The 22,933-nt window shown below is 42.9% G+C and overlaps 1 protein-coding gene across 2 annotated transcripts in view; it reads left to right on the top strand.

The window, feature by feature from the left end:
- The window catches only part of ncana (neurocan a), a 136,728-nt gene that overhangs the window by 67,688 nt on the left and 46,107 nt on the right, over window positions 1–22,933 (top strand). The window contains exons 4-12 of one of the 2 annotated variants that reach the window (XM_036986389.1): window positions 1,243–1,461; window positions 2,104–2,286; window positions 11,747–11,921; window positions 12,169–12,296; window positions 18,127–18,441; window positions 21,740–21,889; window positions 22,018–22,107; window positions 22,238–22,440; window positions 22,581–22,734. In XM_036986389.1, coding sequence (XP_036842284.1) covers window positions 1,243–1,461; window positions 2,104–2,286; window positions 11,747–11,921; window positions 12,169–12,296; window positions 18,127–18,441; window positions 21,740–21,889; window positions 22,018–22,107; window positions 22,238–22,440; window positions 22,581–22,734 — 1,617 coding nt within the window. The remainder of the gene's footprint in view (window positions 1–1,242; window positions 1,462–2,103; window positions 2,287–11,746; window positions 11,922–12,168; window positions 12,297–18,126; window positions 18,442–21,739; window positions 21,890–22,017; window positions 22,108–22,237; window positions 22,441–22,580; window positions 22,735–22,933) is intronic. The other variant, XM_036986391.1, reaches the window with a different exon arrangement.

The following is a 22,933-nucleotide window of genomic DNA, read 5'->3' on the forward strand; positions in this document are numbered from 1 at the left end:
AGCAGACTTAAGTCACAGCCCTACCGGATAACTACCATGGTGTTTGTAGATGTCTTGTGTTGAGACTGATGGCAAACACCCATGTTAAGGTATCACTTTTTAAAATGTTAAATTAAAATATTTTAGGTACACTAGTACTATGTTCTCCAAAACATGACTATGTAGAGTGAGTAAGGGGGGCCTTCAGAGAAATCATTTCAGAATAAAAAAATCCCCTTAAAATATAATCGTTTTTGTTAGAAGGTAGGAACTGTATTTCTACCAGATGGTGATGATTTAAGGGGGAAGTCAGAAAGATGAGTGGGGTGGAGGGGGGAGGGGTTGGTAGGTAGTCTTTACCGGTATTCATGTTTCCATGGTTACCCTGAGGCTGTATCTCATGGCAACTGGACTGAGTGAATTACTGATACCTATCTGCAGAGCGATGAACCCTGACGCTTTGCGCGACAACACCGTCCAAGACCCTTTTACATCCAATCAAAAAGAGAGGAAAGGACAGAGTGGGGGATAGAGATAGGCGACTGTAGGGGCAGATATAGGAGAGGAAGATAGCAGGGGGATAGAAACAGAGAGATGGTGAGACAAAAAGAGGGAGTGGGCAAGAGAAAGAGAGAGAGAGAGTGACTGGAGAGCAGGTGTGAGTGCAGATATGAGTGTGATGAAATTAACATACTGAAATTTGAATTAATTATCTGTCTAGCCAGCCAATTGTCAAATGTGTGTGTGTGTGCGCGTGCATGTGTGTGTATGTTTGTATGTATGTATGAGTGTGTCTGTGTGTGTTTGTGTGCGTGCGTACCGTGCATGTCTGCAAATGTCTGTGACTCTACACGGTGGTGGATTGGGACTGGAGTTTTTCTTGGTTTCCGGAACGTTCCCTGAGTGGTGTTATGCTGCTAATGAATCTCAGTCTGGTTAACTAACAGATGCCTCCCTGGAATCTCAGGTCCTCTCATTCGTCTTCTCCTCTCTCAATAGACCAGACTGACAGAACATGTCCTTGTCACACTAACCCTTCTTCCTCTACTGACAGAACGCTGAAGACCTTCCATAGAAATATAATTACTAGAAGGGAAAATACCATTCAAGAGAAATGTTCTGTGGTGGGTGGACAGGCAGCCATGTTAGATGTACCCATAGGAGTGAAATCTATTTCTGTGAGACTTCCTCTCCTTCTTTCTCTTTTTCCTTTCTTCCTTCAACTCATGACCCTGTCATTCTTCCTGTATCTCCTTTCTGTAGGTATGAGCGAGGCATCCTCCATAGTGAACATGCGTAGAGTCACCCACCCTACCATACGAGAGCCCCTGGCTGGCATCGCCCACCTCCCCTGCGTCTTCACCCTCCAGCCCAGTGAGCTCAGCCCTTCCAGCCAGCCTCCCCACATCCAGTGGACCCAAACCTGGATACCGCAGGGTGGAGAGGGGGGTCCACTGGAGCAGATGGTTCTCTCAGCGAAGGGTAAGTAATGTAAATTGAATTAAACCCTTTTGCTCTTTGTGGAGCTTAGGTCATTCACTAACTTCCTCCATGGGGTTCGGTGTTGAGCGGTTTTATTCACTTCCTTTAACCTTTTACTCCAGTGGGCTAAATCAGGTTCACACAGAGCGTTTTTTGGTAGTCTTAAACAAATCTACTTTGAAGCAAGGATACACACCTCACACACATGGTTATGGGCTTAAAAATGAAAGAAGAGACCTGTACCATGTCAGATATAGTTGAAATGTATTACATTTTGAGTTTTCATCCTAATATTACACTTTATATACATCACAGAAGAATGAAATTTTTCGGTGTAAAAAAAAAGAAGAATGTTTATTAATTAGGAAATTATTACAAATGTTGATAACATTCCACCCATGAGGCCACAAGGTAATTTGACTGTGGGAAAAGGCTTTAGTATGGATGGTCCTGCTTCTTTTAAATTAAAGCTAGTGATTCAATGATATTAGTTTCAATCAACATGGACTTAAACATGCCATATTTGGCTATTTGTAATACGCTTAATTTGTTATGACAAAATGATGAGAGGGTTATTGTTTTGACAGTTGAAAAGGTCTATACACTTTCATAGAAAGTTTTACTTTTCATTATTTTCCAAAGGTGATATGGTGAAGGTGAATAAGGCTTTCGCTGGCCAGGTCAGGTTGCTTGGATATGCTGCTAACAACCTAAATGCTACCATGGAGATCTCAGGCCTCCGTAGCAACGACACAGGCACCTACCATTGTCAGATTGTGGTTGCAGATGACTACGAGCGAGACATAGTGCCCCTTGTGGTCACAGGTGAGTGGTTCATTGCTGTTGTGATTCAGAAGCTGAGAATCCGTTCTTTCCCCAATACAATACAACACGTCTGGATTGTTCCCAATAGGTATGCAACAAGTATTATAAGTATTGTCTGGGAATTCTTTTGTTTATTTTGTAAATTACTACAACCTTGGAGTAGACTTTATCAATACTTCTGAAAATATGTATATTTATATATAAGCTAAAGGAACTGTGGATTAAAATACTGTGGATTAAAAACCTATTTGTCCCTTTAAATGATCGTTAATAACATCTTAGACACCTCAGTGGGAAATTGTGACCTTTTACTTGATAACCTTTTACTATATCAGGGCAGATTCTTGTGAGTATTAAACAAATCTAATTTGAAGAAAAGTATACACCTCACACACTTAGTTATGGGCAAAAAAATAAGCCACCTGTACCATGTCAGATATAGAGTTGAAATGTATTCAATTTGGAGTTTGTGTCCCAATATTACACTCTGCTTCTCTTTGTATTTTCATGATGGGTTCATATTAACAGGCCAATAGTCCGTAACACTGTAATTAAGTGCATGGATTGAATACCAATGACAACTGGCCTGTGACTGCTCTTCCATGAAATGCAGCTAAAAACACACAGATGGTTTCAGATTGATCTGTTCTGAATAAACCTATTGGGTTGTCAAACAGTGTAGTTTTATAATCATCTAAAAGTAGGGCTATATCATGAACATCAGATGTAGTATATGTTTATAAACACTACCGTTCAAAAGTTCAAGTCACTTAGAAATGTCCTTGTTTTTTAAAGAAAAGCACATTTTTTGTCCATTAAAATAACATCAACTTGATCAGAAATACAGTATAGACATTGTTAATGTTGTAAATGACTATTGTAGCTTGAAACGGCATTTAAAAAAAAATGGAATATCTACATAGGCCCATTATCAGCAACCATCACTCCTGTGTTCCAATGGCACGTTGTGTTAGCTAATCATTTAAAAAAAATATACATATTTTTTTATTTCACCTTTATTTAACCAGGTAGGCAAGTTGAGAACAAGTTCTCATTTACAATTGCGACCTGGCCAAGATAAAGCAAAGCAGTTCGACACATACAACGACACAGAGTTACACATGGGGTAAAACAAACATACAGTCAATAATACAGTATAAACAAGTCTATATACGATGTGAGCAAATGAGGTGAGATAAGGGAGGTAAAGGCAAAAAAGGCCATGGTGGCAAAGTAAATACAATATAGCAAGTAAAACACTGGAATGGTAGATTTGCAATGGGAGAATGTGCAAAGTAGAAATAAAAATAATGGGGTGCAAAGGAGCAAAATAAATAAATAAATAAAATACAGTAGGGAAAGAGGTAGTTGTTTGGGCTAAATTATAGGTGGGCTATGTACAGGTGCAGTAATCTGTGAGCTGCTCTGACAGTTGGTGCTTAAAGCTAGTGAGGGAGATAAGTGTTTCCAGTTTCAGAGATTTTTGTAGTTCGTTCCAGTCATTGGCAGCAGAGAACTGGAAGGAGAGGCGGCCAAAGAAAGAATTGGTTTTGGGGGTGACTAGAGAGATATACCTGCTGGAGCGTGTGCTACAGGTGGGAGATGCAATGGTGACCAGCGAGCTGAGATAAGGGGGGACTTTACCTAGCAGGGTCTTGTAGATGACATGGAGCCAGTGGGTTTGGCGACGAGTATGAAGCGAGGGCCAGCCAACGAGAGCATACGGTCGCAATGGTGGGTAGTATATGGGGCTTTGGTGACAAAACGGATTGCACTGTGATAGACTGCATCCAATTTGTTGAGTAGGGTATTGGAGGCTATTTTGTAAATGACATCGCCAAAGTCGAGGATTGGTAGGATGGTCAGTTTTACAAGGGTATGTTTGGCAGCATGAGTGAAGGATGCTTTGTTGCGAAATAGGAAGCCAATTCTAGATTTAACTTTGGATTGGAGATGTTTGATATGGGTCTGGAAGGAGAGTTTACAGTCTAACCAGACACCTAAGTATTTGTAGTTGTCCACGTATTCTAAGTCAGAGCCGTCCAGAGTAGTAATGTTGGACAGGCGGGTAGGTACAGGTAGCGATCGGTTGAAGAGCATGCATTTAGTTTTACTTGTATTTAAGAGCAATTGGAGGCCACGGAAGGAGAGTTGTATGGCATTGAAGCTTGCCTGGAGGGTTGTTAACACAGTGTCCAAAGAAGGGCCAGAAGTATACAGAATGGTGTCGTCTGCGTAGAGGTGGATCAGAGACTCACCAGCAGTAAGAGCGACCTCATTGATGTATACAGATAAGAGAGTCGGTCCAAGAATTGAACCCTGTGGCACCCCCATAGAGACTGCCAGAGGTCCGGACAGCAGACCCTCCGATTTGACACACTGAACTCTATCAGAGAAGTAGTTGGTGAACCAGGCGAGGCAATCATTTGAGAAACCAAGGCTGTCGAGTCTGCCGATGAGGATGTGGTGATTGACAGAGTCGAAAGCCTTGGCCAGATCAATGAATACGGCTGCACAGTAATGTTTCTTATCGATGGCGGTTAAGATATCATTTAGGACCTTGAGCGTGGCTGAGGTGCACCCATGACCAGCTCTGAAACCAGATTGCATAGCAGAGAAGGTATGGTGAGATTCGAAATGGTCGGTAATCTGTTTGTTGACTTGGCTTTCGAAGACCTTAGAAAGGCATGGTAGGATAGATATAGGTCTGTAGCAGTTTGGGTCAAGAGTGTCACCCCCTTTGAAGAGGGGGATGACCGCAGCTGCTTTCCAATCTTTGGGAATCTCAGACGACACGAAAGAGAGGTTGAACAGGCTAGTAATAGGGGTGGCAACAATTTTGGCAGATAATTTTAGAAAGAAAGGGTCCAGATTGTCTAGCCCGGCTGATTTGTAGGGGTCCAGATTTTGCAGCTCATTCAGAACATCAGCTGAGCAGATTTGGGAGAAGGAGAAATGGGGAAGGCTTGGGCGAGTTGTTGTGGGGGGTGCAGTGCTGTTGACCGGGGTAGGAGTAGCCAGGTGGAAAGCATGGCCAGCCGTAGAAAAATGCTTATTGAAATTCTCAATTATGGTGGATTTATCAGTGGTGACAGTGTTTCCTATCTTCAGTGCAGTGGGCAGCTGGGAGGAGGTGTTCTTCTTCTCCATGGACTTTACAGTGTCCCAGAACTTTTTTGAGTTAGTGTTGCAGGAAGCAAATTTCTGCTTGAAAAAGCTAGCCTTGGCTTTTCTAACTGCCTGTGTATAATGGTTTCTAGCTTCCCTGAACAGCTGCATATCACGGGGGCTGTTCGATGCTAATGCAGAACGCCATAGGATGTTTTTGTGTTGGTTAAGGGCAGTCAGGTCTGGGGAGAACCAAGGGCTATATCTGTTCCTGGTTCTAAATTTCTTGAATGGGGCATGTTTATTTAAGATGGTTAGGAAGGCATTTTTAAAAAATATCCAGGCATCCTCTACTGACGGGATGAGATCAATATCCTTCCAGGATACCCCGGCCAGGTCGATTAGAAAGGCCTGCTCACTGAAGTGTTTCAGGGAGCGTTTTACAGTGATGAGTGGAGGTCGTTTGACCGCTGACCCATTACGGATGCAGGCAATGAGGCAGTGATCGCTGAGATCTTGGTTGAAAACAGCAGAGGTGTATTTAGAGGGCAAGTTTGTTAGGATGATATCTATGAGGGTGCCCGTGTTTAAGGCTTTGGGGAGGTACCTGGTAGGTTCATTGATAATTTGTGTGAGGTTGACGGCATCAAGTTTAGATTGTAGGATGGCTGGGGTGTTAAGCATGTTCCAGTTTAGGTTGCCTAGCAGCACAAGCTCTGAAGATAGATGGGGGGCAATCAGTTCACATATGGTGTCCAGAGCACAGCTGGGGGCAGAGGGTGGTCTATAGCAGGCGGAAACGGTGAGAGACTTGTTTTTAGAGAGGTGGATTTTTAAAAGTAGAAGTTCAAATTGTTTGGGTACAGACCTGGATAGTAGGACAGAACTCTGCAGGCTATCTTTGCAGTAGATTGCAACACTGCCCCCTTTGACAGTTCTATCTTGTCTGAAAATGTTGTAGTTTGGAATTAAAATGTCTGAATTTTTGGTGGTCTTCCTAAGCCAGGATTCAGACACAGCTAGAACATCCGGGTTGGCAGAGTGTGCTAAAGCAGTGAATATAACAAACTTAGGGAGGAGGCTTCTAATGTTAACATGCATGAAACCAAGGCTATTACAGTTACAGAAGTCGTCAAAAGAGAGCGCCTGGGGAATAGGAGTGGAGCTAGGCACTGCAGGGCCTGGATTCACCTCTACAATGCTGATTGATCATTAGAAAACCATTTTGCAATTATGTTAGCACAGCTGAAAACTGTTGTGCTGATTAAATAACCAATACAACAGGCCTTCTTTAGACTAGTTGAGTATCTGGAGCGCCAGCATTTGTAGTTTCGATTACAAGCTCAAAATGGCCAGAAACAAAGCACTTTCTTCTAAAACTCATCAGTCTATTATTGTTCTGAGAAATGAAGGCTTATCCATGCGAGAAACTGCCAAGAAACTGAAGATCTCGTACAACGACTGCCTTCACAGAACAGCGCAAACTGGCTCTAACCAAAACAGAAAGAGAAGCGGGAGGCCCCGGTGCACAACTGAGCAAGAGGACAAGTACATTAGAGTATCTAGTTTGAGAAACAGACACCTTACAAGTCCTCAACTGGCAGCTTCATAAAATAGTCCCCGCAAAACACCAGTCTCAACGTCAACAGTGAAGAGGCGACTCCAGGATGCTGGCCTTCTAGGCAGAGTTCCTCTGTCCAGTGTCTGTGTTCTTTTGCTCATCCTAATCTTTTCTTTCTATTGGCCTGTTTGAGATACTCAGTGCCTCTTTGCTTGACATCATGGGAAAATCAAAAGAAATCAGCCAAGGTGTCAGAAAAAAAATTGTACACCTCTACAGATCTGCTTCATCCTTGGGAGCAATTTCCAACCACCTGAAGGTACCACGTTCATCTATACAAACAATAATATGCAAATATAAACACCATGGGACCACACAGCCGTCATACCGCTCAGGAAGGAGACGTGTTCTGTCTCCTAGAGGTGAACGTACTTTGGTGCGAGAAGTGCAAATCAATCCCAGAACAACAGCAAAGGACCTTGTGAAGATGCTGGAGGAAACGGGTACAAAAGTATCTATATCCACAGTAAAACGAGTCCTATATCGACATAACCTGAAAGGCCGCTGAGCAAGGAATAAGCCACTGCTCCAAAACCGCCATAAAAATACAGACTACGGTTTGCAACTGCACATGGGGACAAAGATCGTACTTTTTGGAGAAATGCCCTCTGGTCTGATGAAACAAAAATATAACTGTTTGGCCATAATGACCATTGTTATGTTTGGAGTAAAAAGGGGGAGGCTTGCAAGCCGAAGAACAACATCCCAACTGTGAAGCACAGGGGTGGCAGCATCATGTTGTGGTGGTGCTTTGCTGCAGGAGGGACTGGTGCACTTCACAAAATAGATGGCATAATGAGAAAGTAAAATTATGTGGATATATTGAAGCAACATCTCAAGACGTCAGTCAGGAAATTAAAGCTTGGTGGCAAATGGGTCTTCCAAATGGACAATGATGCCACAAGCATACTTCCAAAGTTGTGGCAAAATGGCTTAAGGACAATAAAGTCAAGGTATTGGAGTGGCCATCACAAGGCCCTGACCTCAATCCTATATAATATTTGTGGGCAGAACTGAAAAAGCGTGTGTGAGCAAGGAGGCCTACAAACCTGACTCAGATACACTAGCTCTGTCAGGAGGAATGGGCCAAAATTCACCCAACTTGTGGGAAGCTTGTGGAAGGCTAACTGAAACATTTGACCCAAGTTAAACAATTTAAAGGCAATGCTACAAAATACTAATTGAGTGTATGTAAACTTCTGACCCACTTTGAATGTGATGAAAAAAAATAAAAGCTTAAATAAATAATTCTCTCTACTATTTCACATTCTTAAAATAAAGTGGTGATCCTAACTGACCTAAGACAGGGAATCTTTAGTAGGATTAAATGTCAGGAATTGTGAAAAACTGAGTTTAAATGTATTTGGCTAAGGTGTATGCAAACTTCCGACTGCCCCTGTATATACTGCATCTGATGTGCATGATTTAGCCCTACTTTTTAAATATATATAATAGTATGTACTATTTCATCATTGTCCTTACTTAAGTGTCCTGTTAAATGTTACTACTCATTGAGTATAATTTTTTTCCCTTTATCTGATAAAGCCATTTAAATTTGAATTTGTAAATGCAGAGGAATGAACCCAAGCGAGAACACATCTCCTGCTTAGAAAATACTCCACATACTGTAACACCGTGGCTACATTCCAATGTTGATATTAGCATCTCATTTAGTGTCTTACACTGCCACATGGAGAGTAACATTTCATTGGGTGACCTTCATGAGTGAATTAACATCCTAATGATTTAATTGCTTATACAAGCTCCCATCTGTTTGGCTGAGACAAGGACACACTTGGCATCGCAACACAAACCTGTGTGTGGCTGTTTCATGCAGGAACCCTGCTAAAACAGCCCCTAGTGAATAGAGTACTTATTTATTTTTTGTGAATAGAGTCACTGTATGTGTGTGTCCGGGTGGTGTTGATTAAAAAAGAAAATAGAAGGGGGAGGGGGTGAGAGATAAAGAGAGAGATAAAGAGAGTAAGAAAAAGAGAGAGCGAGAGAGAGCGAGAGAGAGAGCGAGAGAGAGCGAGAGAGAGAGCGAGAGAGAGAGAGCGAGAGAGAGAGCGAGAGAGAGAGAGCGAGAGAGCGAGAGAGAGCGAGAGAGAGAGAGCGAGAGAGAGAGAGCGAGAGAGAGAGATAAAACAATACATAAATACGCTACGGAAAAAGAAGGAACGTCAGAAATAAGCTTAAAGTAATTGAGGAATCCATAGAATCTAACTACTTCTGGGAAAATAGGAAAACTCTAAACAAACAACAACACCAAGAGTTATCTATCCAAAATGGAAATGTATGAATAAAGCACTTCTCCAATCTTTTAGGCTCTATAACAAAGAACATACTGCAAAAACATATACATGAACAAATGCGAATCTTAGAATCAACTATGAAAGACGAACAGAACCCACTGGATTCTCCAATTACATTGAATGAACTACAGGACAAAATACAAACCCTCCAACCCAAAAAGACCTGTGGGATTGATGGTATCCTAAATGAAATGATAAAATATACAGACCTCAAATTCCAATTAGCTATACTTAAATTCTTTAACATCATCCTCAGCTCTGGCATATTACCCAATATTTGGAACCAAGGACTGATCACCCCAATCGACAAAACTAGAGAGAAATTTGACCCCAATAACTACTGTGAGATATGTGTCAACAGCAACCTTCGAAAAATCCTCACATTTCCTAATTGAAAACAATGTACTGAGAAAATGTCAACTTGGCTTTTTACCAAATTACCGTACGACAGACCAATCATTCACCCGGCACACTCTAATTGACAAACAAACAAACCAAAACAAAGGCAAAGGCAAAGTCTCATGCTTTTTTGATTTCAAAAAAGCTTCAACTAAATTTGGCATGGGGCCTGCTATAAAAATTCATGGAAAGTGGTGTTGGGGGAAAAACACACACATTTCTTTCCACAGGTCCGTGGGGTGAGACAGGGATGCAGCTTGGCAGCTTGGCAAATTGGCTAGGACACTAGAACAGTCTCTAGCACCCGGTCTCACCCTACTAGAACCTGAAGTCACATTTCTACTGTTTGCTGCTGAGCTGGTGCTTCTGTCCCCAACTGACTTTTAAATAAAGGTTAAGTAAAAAATAAATCAATAAAACCAAGGAGGGCCTACAGCAGCACTTAGATCTTCAGCACAGATTCTGTCAGACCTGGGCCCTGACAGTAAATCTCACTAAGACAAAAATAATGGTGTTCCAAAAAAGCTCCAGTTGCCAGGACCACAAATACAAATTCCATCTAGACACTGTTGCCCTAGAGCACACAAAAAAAACGATACTTTCCTCAGGCTAAACATCAGCGCCATAAGTAACTTCCACAAAGCTGTGAACGATCTGAGAGACAACGCAAGAAGGGCCTTCTATGCCATCAAAATGAACATCAAATTTGACATAGCAATTAGGATCTGTCTAAAAATACTTGAATCAGTTATGGAACCCATTGCCCTTTACAGTTGTGAGGTCTGGGGTCTGCTCACCAACCAAGAATTCACAAATGGGACAAACACTAAATTGAGACTCTGCATGCAGAATTCTGCAAAAATATCCCCCGTGTACAACGTAAAACACCAAATAATGCATGCAGAACAGAATTAGGCTGACACCCGCTAATTATCAAAATCCAGAAAAGAGACGTTCAATTCTACAACCATCTAAAAGGAAGCGATTCCCGAACCTTCCATAACAAAGCCATCACCTACAGAGAGATGAACCTGGAGAAGAGTCCCCTAAGCAAGTGGGTCCTGGGGCTCTGTTCACAAACACAAACACACCCCACAGAGCCCCAGGACAGCAACACAATTAGACCCAACCAAATCATGAGAAAACAAAAAGATAATTACTTGACACATTGGAAAGAATTAACAAAAAAAACAGAGCAAACTAGAATGCTATTTGGCCCTAAACATAGAGTACACAGTGGCAGAATACCTGACCACTGTGACTGACCCAAACTTAAGGAGAGCTTGGTCCATGTACAGACTCAGTGAGCATAGCCTTGCTATTGAGAAAGGCCGCCGTAGGCAGACATGGCTCTCAAGAGAAGACAGGCTATGTGCACACTGCCCACAAAATGAGGTGGAAACTGAGCTGCACTTCCTAACCTCCTGTTCAATGTATGACCATATTAGAGACACATATTTCCCTCAGATTACACAGATCCACAAAGAATTTGAAAACAAACCCGATTGTGATAAACTCCCATATCTACTGGGTGAAATACCACCGTGTGCCATCATAGCAGCAAGATGTGTGACCTGTTGCACAAGAAAAGGTAAACCAGTGAATAACAAACACCATTGTAAATACATCCCATATTTATGTTTATTTATTTTCCCTTTTGTGCTTTAACCATTTGTATATCGTTACAACACTGTATATATATATATAAAATATGACATTTGTAATGTCTTTATTGTTTTGGAACTTCTGAGAGTGTAATGTTGACTGTTCATTTTTATTGTTTATTTCACGTTTGTATATTATCTACTTCACTTGCTTTGGCAATGTTAACGCATGTTTCCCATGCCAATGAAGCCCCTTGAATTGAATTGAGAGGCAGAGAGAGAGAGGCAAAGAGAGAGAGAGAGAGGCAGGGAGAGAAGCAGAGAGCTAGAGAGAGGCAGAGAGAGAAGCAGAGAGAGAGAGGCAGAGAGAGAGAGAATGTGTCTGTCCGTCACCTCACCGTCTCTCTCCTCAGGTGTGGTATTCCATTACTGGTCTCCTAGCGACCGTTACGCCCTCTCATTTGATGACGCTAAGTGGGCCTGTCAGGAGAACTCCGCCCTCATCGCCACGCCCAACCAGCTGTGGGCAGCATTCCATGACGGTTACTCCAACTGTGCTGCCGGATGGCTCTCTGACCAGACTGTCCGGTGAGGACACACACACACACACACACACAGACAGACAGACAGACAGACAGACAGACAGACAGACAGACAGACAGACAGACAGACAGACAGACAGACAGACAGAGCCGCCCCAGTCACACCCAAACACTCACTTTTTGAAAAACTCAGACTACATTCTGTTTGGGGGACAACCATTGTTTGATAGTTTTAACATTGGAGTGCAGGCTAGTTTCCTCTGGCTCTGATCCTAATAATGCTATCTCCACAGCTATCCTATCCAGTCACCAGAGCTTGGTTGCTATGGACACCAGGAATACTCATCTGGTGTGAGGAATTATGGGAAAAGAGATGCTAATGAGCTGTTCGATGTCTACTGTTTCAGCAGGGAACTGGAGGGTAAGACACACACACACACACGCACACGCACACACGCACACGCACACGCACACACACACACATCTCACTTCCACTCCTGATTGCAGGGCTGGACTACCAAATCTATGCCTCGGCGCACCTACCTCCAGTGGTCTCCCCTCCGTACAGATTGTTATCTTTTGGGGCGGGGATGGGGTGGGGACAGGGGGTTTGCCATGAGATTGAGAAAAATAATTGCTGATTTACAGTTTTTTGCAATCATTTTAACACTAATTTCAGAACCTTGTGGTCATTTTTCTAGACACAAAACTCAAAATGGTCATCACTTGTAACACAGGCTGTCCAATGTTCAAAACATTGCATTGGGTATTCATATCTTTTAAAACATCTTGCACTTGCAGAATCATTGTTTCAAATAACTAAGTTATCATGAAATACCATAGGAACATTAATTCAGATCACCCACACACAAGATACCGATCATTTCACTGTGTAGTTGTTCGTACAATCATTAAATATTGGAGTACAAAATATGTGATACATGTTTAATTATGGTACTCCACATAAATACATCACTGTAAAAGGACTAGTAGAGCATACTACAGACACAGTGGAACATTGAACAAAATCTGAAATTTATCAAAGAAATACAATAAAATGACAACATAGTTGTAATTTTAATTTGCTACACAAAAAAAATACAGTAAAACGTCAACTGCACTGTAAAAGGACTAGTATAGAGAATACTACAGGCACAGTGGAGTAATTGAACAAAATCTGACAATTTTTTAAGAAATACTCTAAAATTTCTTTGAATCAAAGCAAAAACTATTAGCTACAAAAAAGAAAAACATTGACAGTAAAATGTCAACTGCAGTGTTCCTCACCTGGCTTACTGTAAAAACCAGATGTCAACTGCAGTGTTCCTCACCTGGCTTACTGTAAAAACCAGATGTCAACTGCAGTGTTCCTCACCTGGCTTACTGTAAAAACCAGATGTCAACTGCAGTGTTCCTCACCTGGCTTACTGTAAAAACCAGATGTCAACTGCAGTGTTCCTCACCTGGCTTACTGTAAAAAACAGATGTCAACTGCAGTGTTCCTCACCTGGCTTACTGTAAAAACCAGATGTCAACTGCAGTGTTCCTCACCTGGCTTACTGTAAAAACCAGATGTCAACTGCAGTGTTCCTCACCTGGCTTACTGTAAAAACCAGATGTCAACTGCAGTGTTCCTCACCTGGCTTACTGTAAAAACCAGATGTCAACTGCAGTGTTCCTCACCTGGCTTACTGTAAAAAGCAAAACAAATGATTGATTACTGTACTTCTATATTTCCATCAACCCTGTCTTGTGGATTTGGCCACAGGTTCTCATCCACATCACAATGGATGTTTTCATTAGCTAAACATCTAGGGAAGACTCTTCGGGCATGGCGAATCCAGGCCTGACACTGGTCTGCTGTGATGTCATTGCATGCGTCATCCATAGCCTGGAGAAGGGTGGCTTGTTCGTAAGGGCGCCTATCATATTCCTTCCACCTCCATGTGGAGAAAAATTCCTCAATTGGGTTAAGGAAAGGAGAGTATGGGGGTAAGTACAGGGTGGTAAATTGTGGATGGGCCTGAAACCATGCTTGCACCATTTGAGCATGGTAGAACCTGATATTATTCCACACGTGACATAGGTCAACAATCAGCTCTACAGACCTGCTTTAGCTCATCAAAGAAGGTTACAAGGAGAGCTGCATTATATGATCCAATACGAGGTCTGCGTCCCACCACACCATCTTCTGATATAGCCGCACACCTGGTGATGTTTGCCCCCACGCTGTCCAGGGACTTGGATGGTTGCCCACGGGCCAATGAAATTCTGGCCTCTCTTCCTTGTCTTGGACAGGTTGTAGCCTGCCTCATCCAAAAATAGGAATTTGTGACAGTTTTCTTCAGCATCCAGCTCCATCACCCTCTAAAAATAAATTTTAGAAAGAGAATTACTGCTTACAATGATGTAGAATTTTTGGGGAATTTTTCACAACAGGCATCTTGAAACTGAACATACCTGAGCATACTCAGTCATTTCTTTCAAAAGGCACACGGTACAGCTGTTTTAGAGACACCTGGTGCCTTTTCAGCATGTGCGCAATAGTCGGCAAACTTATGGCTTCCACATTGTTGAAAATATCATTGTCCAAGATGTGCTGGTGAATTTCTGTAAAGCGAATATCATTTTTGACCCGAACCAAATTGACCACAGCCCGCTCTTGTTGGTCAGTCAGAATTTTGCCTTTGCCTCCCCGATTTGGCCTAGTCTCAATTCTGCAGGGAAAATTACAGTAAGAACACATTTAGTCACATCACCTACTCTGTGGTACACATTGGCATGCAGTATACAGTCATTTGACAATTGAGAGTAGTCTAATGTTTAGTTCATGCTGAAGATTTACCGGTTCTCATTGCGGAAAGTTTTGATGATTGAGGCCACGGTTGATCTTCTGAGGTTTGGTTGAATCATTGTAGCTGCCTCAGTCATTGTCATGCCATGATTTACGACATGGTCTACAACTATTGCTCGGATTTCATTGGACACTCTTTGCTGATGCTGCCGCTGTCTTGGTCCCTGGCCTTGTGCTCTACCACGTTCCCCCACACCTCTCAAACGAGGCCCACAAACACCTCTCAGAAGGGGTGCTAGTCCCCTGCCATTCCTTTGACCACAAAAGCAATGTATACATACACTTAATTAGGTGTTAAAGAAAATAGCCTGCTCCTTCGAACAGCAAATAATGTGGCTGCCTGCAACTCAATATGAAGAGTACATAGAGTAGAGAGCTTTAGTTGTTGTTCTATCAAACATTAGAACGGGCAAGATGCGTAATCTAAGCAACTTTGATCGTGGTATGATTGTTGGTGCCACTAATGGTGGTTCCAGCATCTCAGAAACAGCTGCCCTCCTGGGATTTTTACGCACTACAGTCTCCAGAGTTTACAGAGAATGGTGCGATAAACAAATTCAGTGAGTTCTGTGGGCAAAAACACCTTGTTAATGAGAGAGGTCAGAGGAGAATGTCCAGACTCATTCAAGCTAACAGAAAGGACACAAATGCTCAAATAACAGTCATTTAAAACAGTGGTGTGCAGGCTGTTGTGGAGGCAAAAAGGGGTCCTACCCAGTACTAGATAGGTGTACCTAATAAAGTGGCCGGTGAGTGTACAGTAATGTCAAATCTGAAAACATGGTCTGGAAAAGTGGTACATGGGACCATAGAAACAGTGTCTGATAAAGAATGATGATGAAATATTACATCCATAGATGATGTAGTCCAATTGGTTGATGTTCCACAGTAATTGGTATCAATGGATCTCGTTACCCTGAAACTTCCATGATCTAAACATGGAATATTGTTAGTCAATTTCCATAAAACTATGCATTAAGTGTAATGCAACAGTTACTATCATTTTGAGCAGTTGTAGAAATTGATAGTTCGATCATTGTAATGAAATGAATAGACAGTCATCTCAGATGTGTGAATTGCATTTTGAAAAGGTAATACTTTTATGATATTAAGTTGTGTCATTTTGAACAGGTGATTTTAGTTCAATGAACAAATTATCTTAGCGCTATGTGTATTGTATCCAAGCAATTGGAAAAAGTGTTGAGTTTTGTAAAATGTTGATTCATTTTGATCTTCAGTTGTGAGTTTTGTGTCTATAGTTTTGAAAAATGATATCAAGGTTCTGAAATTAGTGCCGAAGTGATTGTAAAAAACTGTAAAGTAGGACTCCAGTCTCCTTTTCACCTAATTTAACACCTAATTTAACACCTAATTTAACACCTGATTTAACACCTGATTAACTTAACCAACATCTCAATAGGTGGACCAGGTCAGTCATGACATAGCACAAGTGAGGGGTGGCTTTTCCTCTTTTGTTCTCTATAGGCTGATGACATCACAACTTCCCATCAGACCAACTCCATCAGACCAACTCCATCAGACCAACTCCATCAGACCAACTCCATCAGGCCAACTCCATCAGACCAACTCCATCAGGCCAAATCCATCAGGCCAACTCCATCAGGCCAAATCCATCAGACCAACACCATCAGACCAAATCCATCAGACCAACACCATCAGACCAACACCATCAGACCAAATCCATCAGACCAACACCATCAGACCAAATCCATCAGACCAAATCCATCAGACCAAATCCATCAGACCAACACCATCAGACCAAATCCATCAGACCAAATCCATCAGACCAAATCCATCAGACCAACTCCATCAGACCAACACCATCAGACCAAATCCATCAGACCAACTTCATCAGACCAAATCCATCAGACAAACTCCATCAGACCAACACCATCAGACCAACACCATCAGACCAACACCATCAGACCAACTCCATCAGACCAACTCCATCAGACCAACACCATCAGACCAACTCCATCAAACCAACACCATCAGACCAACTCCATCAGACCAACTCCATCAGACCAACACCACCAGACCAACTCCATCAGACCAAATCCATCAGACCAACACCATCAGACCAACTCCATCAGACCAACACCATCAGACCAAATCCATCAGACCAAATCCATCAGACTAACACCATCAGACCAACACCATCAGACCAACACCATCAGACCAACACCATCAGACCAACTCCATCAGACCAACACCACCAGACCAACTCCATCAGACCAAATCCATCAGACCAACACTATCAGACCAACTCCATCAGACCAACACCATCAGACCAAATCCATCAGACCAAATCCATCAGACCAACACCATCAGACCAACTCCATCAGACCAACTCCATCAGACCAACACCATCAGACCAACTCTATTAGACCAACACCATCAGACCAACTCTATTAGACTAACACCATCAGACCAACTCCATCAGACCAACACCATCAGACCAACTCTATTAGACCAACACCATCAGACCAACTCCATCAGACCAACACCATCAGACCAACACCATCAGACCAACTCTATTAGACTAACACCATCAGACCAACTCCATTAGACTAACACCATCAGACCAACTCCATTAGACCAACACCATCAGACCAACACCATCATACCAACTCCATTAGACTAACACCATCAGACCAACACCATTAGACCAACTCCATCAGACCAACTCCATTAGACCAACACCATCAGACCAACTCTTTGAATGTCTTTCTCCTTGAAGTTTGCAGTTACTGTATGTCTAAAGAACACTATTTTGTTCAAAATATGTTTTTCTATGATTTAGTGTGTGTATTTTGCTGTATTTTTACTTGGGATATACACTTTTCAACAGGAACATTTCAACAATCACTGTAGGATATCTTTACAGGGAATTTCCTGCAATTCTACACATTTTGCCATGGAGCAGACAGATATATGTGCAGTTGTATAGCTAATCTCAAGCTATTCTATACATTTTGCCATTGGCCAGACAGATATATGTGCAGTTGTATATCATCATGTATATCTCAGCCTCATTTTGCCATGAGGCTGAGAGAACATCAACTGATGTGTTCATATGCTATCTGGGGGGAGGGTCCTGACCTCAAGGGGGCCTTCAACCGCCTTGTTCATGGTGCCATCTTCTAGGGGGGGGGGGGGGGGGGGGGGACTTCCAGGGGGTCCACAACTGACATGTTCATATGTTATCAGGGCACGTGGCCTCCATGCCAGTTCGATAATCTCTCTCTCTCCCTCTCTCCCTCTCTCTCTGTCTCCCTCTCTCTCTCTCTCTGTCTCTATCTCACTATCTCTCTCTCTCTCTCTCTCTCTCTCTCTCTCTCTCTCTCTCTCTCTCTCTCTCTCTCTCTCTGTCCAGGTGAGGTATTTCATTCCTGGGTTCCTGGGCGTCTGTCTCTGTCCTCTGCCTCAGAACGCTGCGTCTCCCTGGGGGGACAATTAGCCACGGTGGGACAGCTCTACCTGGCCTGGAGGACAGGGCTGGACGTCTGTGCTCCAGGCTGGCTCTCTGACGGCAGTGTCCGCTACCCTATCACCCAGCCCAGGCAGGGCTGTGGAGGGGACCAGCCAGGGGTCCGGACCGTTGTACCCAACACCAATGGAACCACAACCAGCAGCGGAGCAGCCAATGCTACGGACGCCATACCTCTCTATGACGCCTATTGCTACAGAGGTGAGAATGAAGTCCAGATCTGGATTACAAGTGATCAAGGTGTAGCTATGATGACCGGACCATCTCTACTGAATCACCTTGTAATATGAAATCAAATTGTATTAGTCACATGTGCAGAATACAACATGTGTAAACCTTACAGTGAAATGCTTACTTAAGATCCCCTAACCAACAATGCAGTTATACAAAAATATGGATAAGAATAAGAGATACAAGTAACAAGTAATTAAAGAGCAGCAGTAAAATTACAATAGTGAGACCTGTACAGAGTCAATGTGCGGGGGCAACGGTTAGTTGAGGTAATGTGTACATGTAGGTAGAGTTCTTAAAGTGACTATGCATAGATGATAACAACAGAGAGTAGCAGCAGTGTAAAAGGTGGTATTTGATTAGGTGTTCGGCAGGTAGCCTAGTGGTTGGGCTTGTAACTGAAAGGTTGCTAGATTGAATCCCAGAGCGGACAAGGTAAAATTCTGTCGTTCTGTCCCGAACAAGGTAGTTAACCCACTGTTCCTAGGCTGTCAATGTAAATAAGAATTTGTTCTTAACTGGCTTCCCTAGTTAAATAAAGGTAAAATTGTAAAAAATTATGGCTTGGGGGTAGAAGCTGTTTAGAAGCCTCTTGGACCTAGACTTGGCACTCCGGTACCGCTTGCCGTGCGGTAGCAGAGAGAACATTCTATGACTAGGGTGGCTGAAGTCTTTGACAATTTTTAGTGCCTTCCTCTGACACCGCCTGGTATAGAGGTCCTGGATGGCAGGAAGCTTGGCCCCAGTGATGTACTGGGCCGTTCGCACTACCCTCTGTAGTACCTTGAGGTCGGAGGCCGAGCAGTTGCCAAACCAGACAGTGATGCAACCAGTCTCGATATTGCAGCTGTAGAAACTTTTGAGGATCTGAGGACCCATGACAAATATTTTCAGTCTCCTGAGGGGTAATTGGTTTTGTCGTGCCCTCTTCACGACTGTCTTGGTGTGCTAGGACCATGTTAGGTTGTTGGTGATGTGGACACCAAGGAACTTGAAGCTCAAAACCTGCTCGAATGCAGCCCCGTCGAGGAGAATGGGGCCGTGCTCGGTCATCTTTTTCCTGTAGTCCACAATAATTTCCTTTGTCTTGATCACGTTGAGGGAGAGGTTTTTGTCGTTGCACCACACGGCCAGGCCTCCGACCTTCTCTCTATAGGCTGTCTCGTCGTTGTCAGTGATCGGGTCCACCACTGTTGTGTCATCGGCAAACTTAATGATGCTGTTGGAGTCGTGCCTGGCTGTGCAGTCATGAGTGAAAAGGGAGCACAGGAGGGGACTGAGCACGCACCCCTGTGTTGAGAATCAGCGTGGCAGATGTGTTGTTACCTACCCTTACCACCTGGGGGATGTCCGTCAGGAAGACTAGGATCCAGTTGCAGAGGGAGGTGTTTAGTCCCAGGGTCCTGAGCTTATTGATGAGCTTTGAGGGCACTATGGTGTTGAACGCTGAGCTATAGTCAATGAATAGCATTCTCACATAGGTGTTCCTTTTGTCCAGTTGGGAAAGGGCAGTGTGGCGTGCAATAGAGATTTCATCATCTGTGGATCTGTTGGGGCGATATGCAAATTGGAGTGGGTCTAGGATTTCTGGGATAATGGTGTTGATGTGAGCCATGACCAGCCTTTCGAAGCACTTCATGGCTGCAGATGTGAATGCTACGGGTCGGTAGTCATTTAGGCAGGTTACCTTAGTGTTCTTGGGCACAGGCACTATAGTGGTCTGCTTGAAACATGTTGGTTTACAAACTTGGGCAGGAAGAGGTTGTAAATATCAGAGAAGATACTTGACAGTTGGTCAGTGCATGCTTGCAGTACACATCCTGGTAATCCGTCTGGCCCTGCTGCCTTGTGAATGTTGACCTGTTTAAAGGTCTTACTCACATCGGCTGCGGAGAGCGTGATCACACAGTCTTCCAGAACAGCTGGTGGTCTCATGCATGTTTCAGTGTTATTTGCCTCAAAGCGAGCATAGAAGTAGTTTAGCTCATGTCATTCAAATTGATTTCTTGTGAGGTAACCATGACTACACTTTTGCCCACCATGACATGGGTTTTCATGGACGTAACGATAGCAACATGGGTTTTGTTCTTGATGATGTTAAAGGCCCAGTGCAGTCAAAAAAATGCCCTTCCTGTGTTTTATATGTATTTCCACACTTTTTGATTGGAATAATACTATGAAATTGTGTAAATTATGATAATGCACTTTTAGTTTAACAGCTGTTTTAAAAGACCTGAAATTTCTGCCTGTTTTGGTTGGATGGTTAATTAGTTAATGAATTAGCTCATAGACATTTGACTGCATTGTTATGAGCTAGCAACATAAGCATTTCACTGCACCGCTATACCACCTGCTAAACTGTGTACGTGACCTATAAACCCCCTTTCTTCTGATTTGAAGAAAGAGAGTTCCAAACCTCTCTGCCAATAACAGCTAGTTTTCAGTTTTCCACTCCCCACTTAGACCACTCCTGAACAGTCCTAGAAAAATTCTTGCTGGAAAAATTGGCCTTTGCTAAGAAGCTATTTTTTGTTTCTTTTTGACCATTTTAATTGCAAACTATCACAATAAGTTACTTCATTATATCTCAGAAATGATTTGATATTTAGATAAAAATGGCTGCATTTGGGCCTAACCTGTCTCGTTTTTAGAAGGGTACTGCTGGATATACTTCTAGAAAGTGAAAGAGGGCTTTAGTGAGGGAAGGAGGAGAGAGATTATTCCTTATTAGACATGAATTCATTGCAAATACTGTCCGTACATTCTTGGTCATTGTTCATTCATAGGCTTTTAGCATCTCCTGTGCATGCATACTTTACAATTCCTTATGGTCTCATCATATATTTACTGTCATGTGATTTAACTTGGACATCTGTCCGCTTTCTCCTTGAGGTAAAGCATGAGGAATGTGTTTCTGTCATTTAGAATGAAGCTGGACTGAATTAATCATTCAGAATGAAGCTGCACTAAATGAATCATTCAGAATGAAGCTGCACTGAATTAATCATTCAGATTGAAGCTAAACTAAATGAATCATTCAGAATGAAGCTGCACTGAAAGAATCATTCAGATTGAAACTACACTAAATGAATCATTCAGAATGAAGCTGCACTGAATTAATCATTCAGATTGAAACTACACTAAATGAATCATTCAGAATGAAGCTGCACTAAATGAATCATTCAGATTGAAACTGCACGAAATGAATCATTCAGAATGAAGCTGGACTGAAGCTTCGTCAGTCATTGACTCTCATTGTGCCTCACAGGGAACGTGAAGAAGCCAGGACCCATCTCTAGGATCTACACGTCTTTGTGGAAGCCTTGGAGTCAGCTGACCGGCTCCAGCCACTCAGACAACCTGGGAACAGACAGTCCTGCCCTGGCTACTGAGACCACCAGCGGCACACCGACCACCGGTGGGTTTGGAAATGAATGGATAGATTCATGTTTTTTTTTTTACATTGTTGAATGGAAACATGGTCTTTTGATTATATTTTTCTATTCTATTCTGATTCTATCATTAATACTCCTCTCTCTCTCGTAGTCACAGAGAGCCGTAACCTTTCACCATCTGATGACCTCACACCCTCAAACTGGACCGGATTGGTTGATCTGGAGGAAGAGGCCCACTCTTGTAAGAAACATTATTTGCAACTTAAATTACACCCTATTACTGTAACCATATAGATCACTACTTTTGACCAAAGTTACTGGTTGCTTTGGTTGATTATTTTTACTGTAATTCAGCATGTTTGTCTTCTCAGCCACAGATCCCTGGTCCTCAGAGTCCTCTGAGGGGTATGTCACCCTGCAGTTGAGCCCAGGAGAGAGCTCTCTAGCCTGGGGAGACCTGGGAGACATGGACCCTGACTCTGGAGCTTTCCTCAGACCTCCAGCCACACCCAGCCCCAGCCCAAGTACTGCCACTCAGGAAGAACTATCACCCTCGACCCCAGCTGACAGAAAGGTTGGTCAGTTTTACAACATCCGTTTATTACAAGTACTGAATCATCAAGTACTTTGGCATATTGGCACTTTTTGGGCCCTAGTATTGTTTACTGTACAGTACATTCATTGTATTGGGTGTATGGTGGCCTCTGTCTAAAGGTGATGGCCAAGATAGTGAAGTCCATGTGGAAGCCGTGGAACTACCTTGCAGAAAGTACCCCAGGAACAGGCAGTCCAGAGGGGGAGAGAAAGGGAAGTGCAGCAGGGACTCTGACAGACAGTGTGGCTGTACCCACCGGCTCTCCTGCTCCAGGTTAGTACTTTTTTCTTTATTTTGGTTGGGATACAGAGATTTACAGCTAGAGAGTAATGTATCATCATTTAGGTTTTTTCCAAAAGACCAGGGATCTGTGGCTGAGAAGACAAATAGGCTGAATCTTTTATCCAAAGCAACTTTGCATACATTTGTGCATACATTTCACATATCCCATAGCTGCTGGGCCAGGGAATTG

This window comes from Oncorhynchus mykiss, chromosome 8, assembly GCF_013265735.2.
Source record: "Oncorhynchus mykiss isolate Arlee chromosome 8, USDA_OmykA_1.1, whole genome shotgun sequence".
Lineage (NCBI taxonomy): Eukaryota > Metazoa > Chordata > Actinopteri > Salmoniformes > Salmonidae > Oncorhynchus > Oncorhynchus mykiss.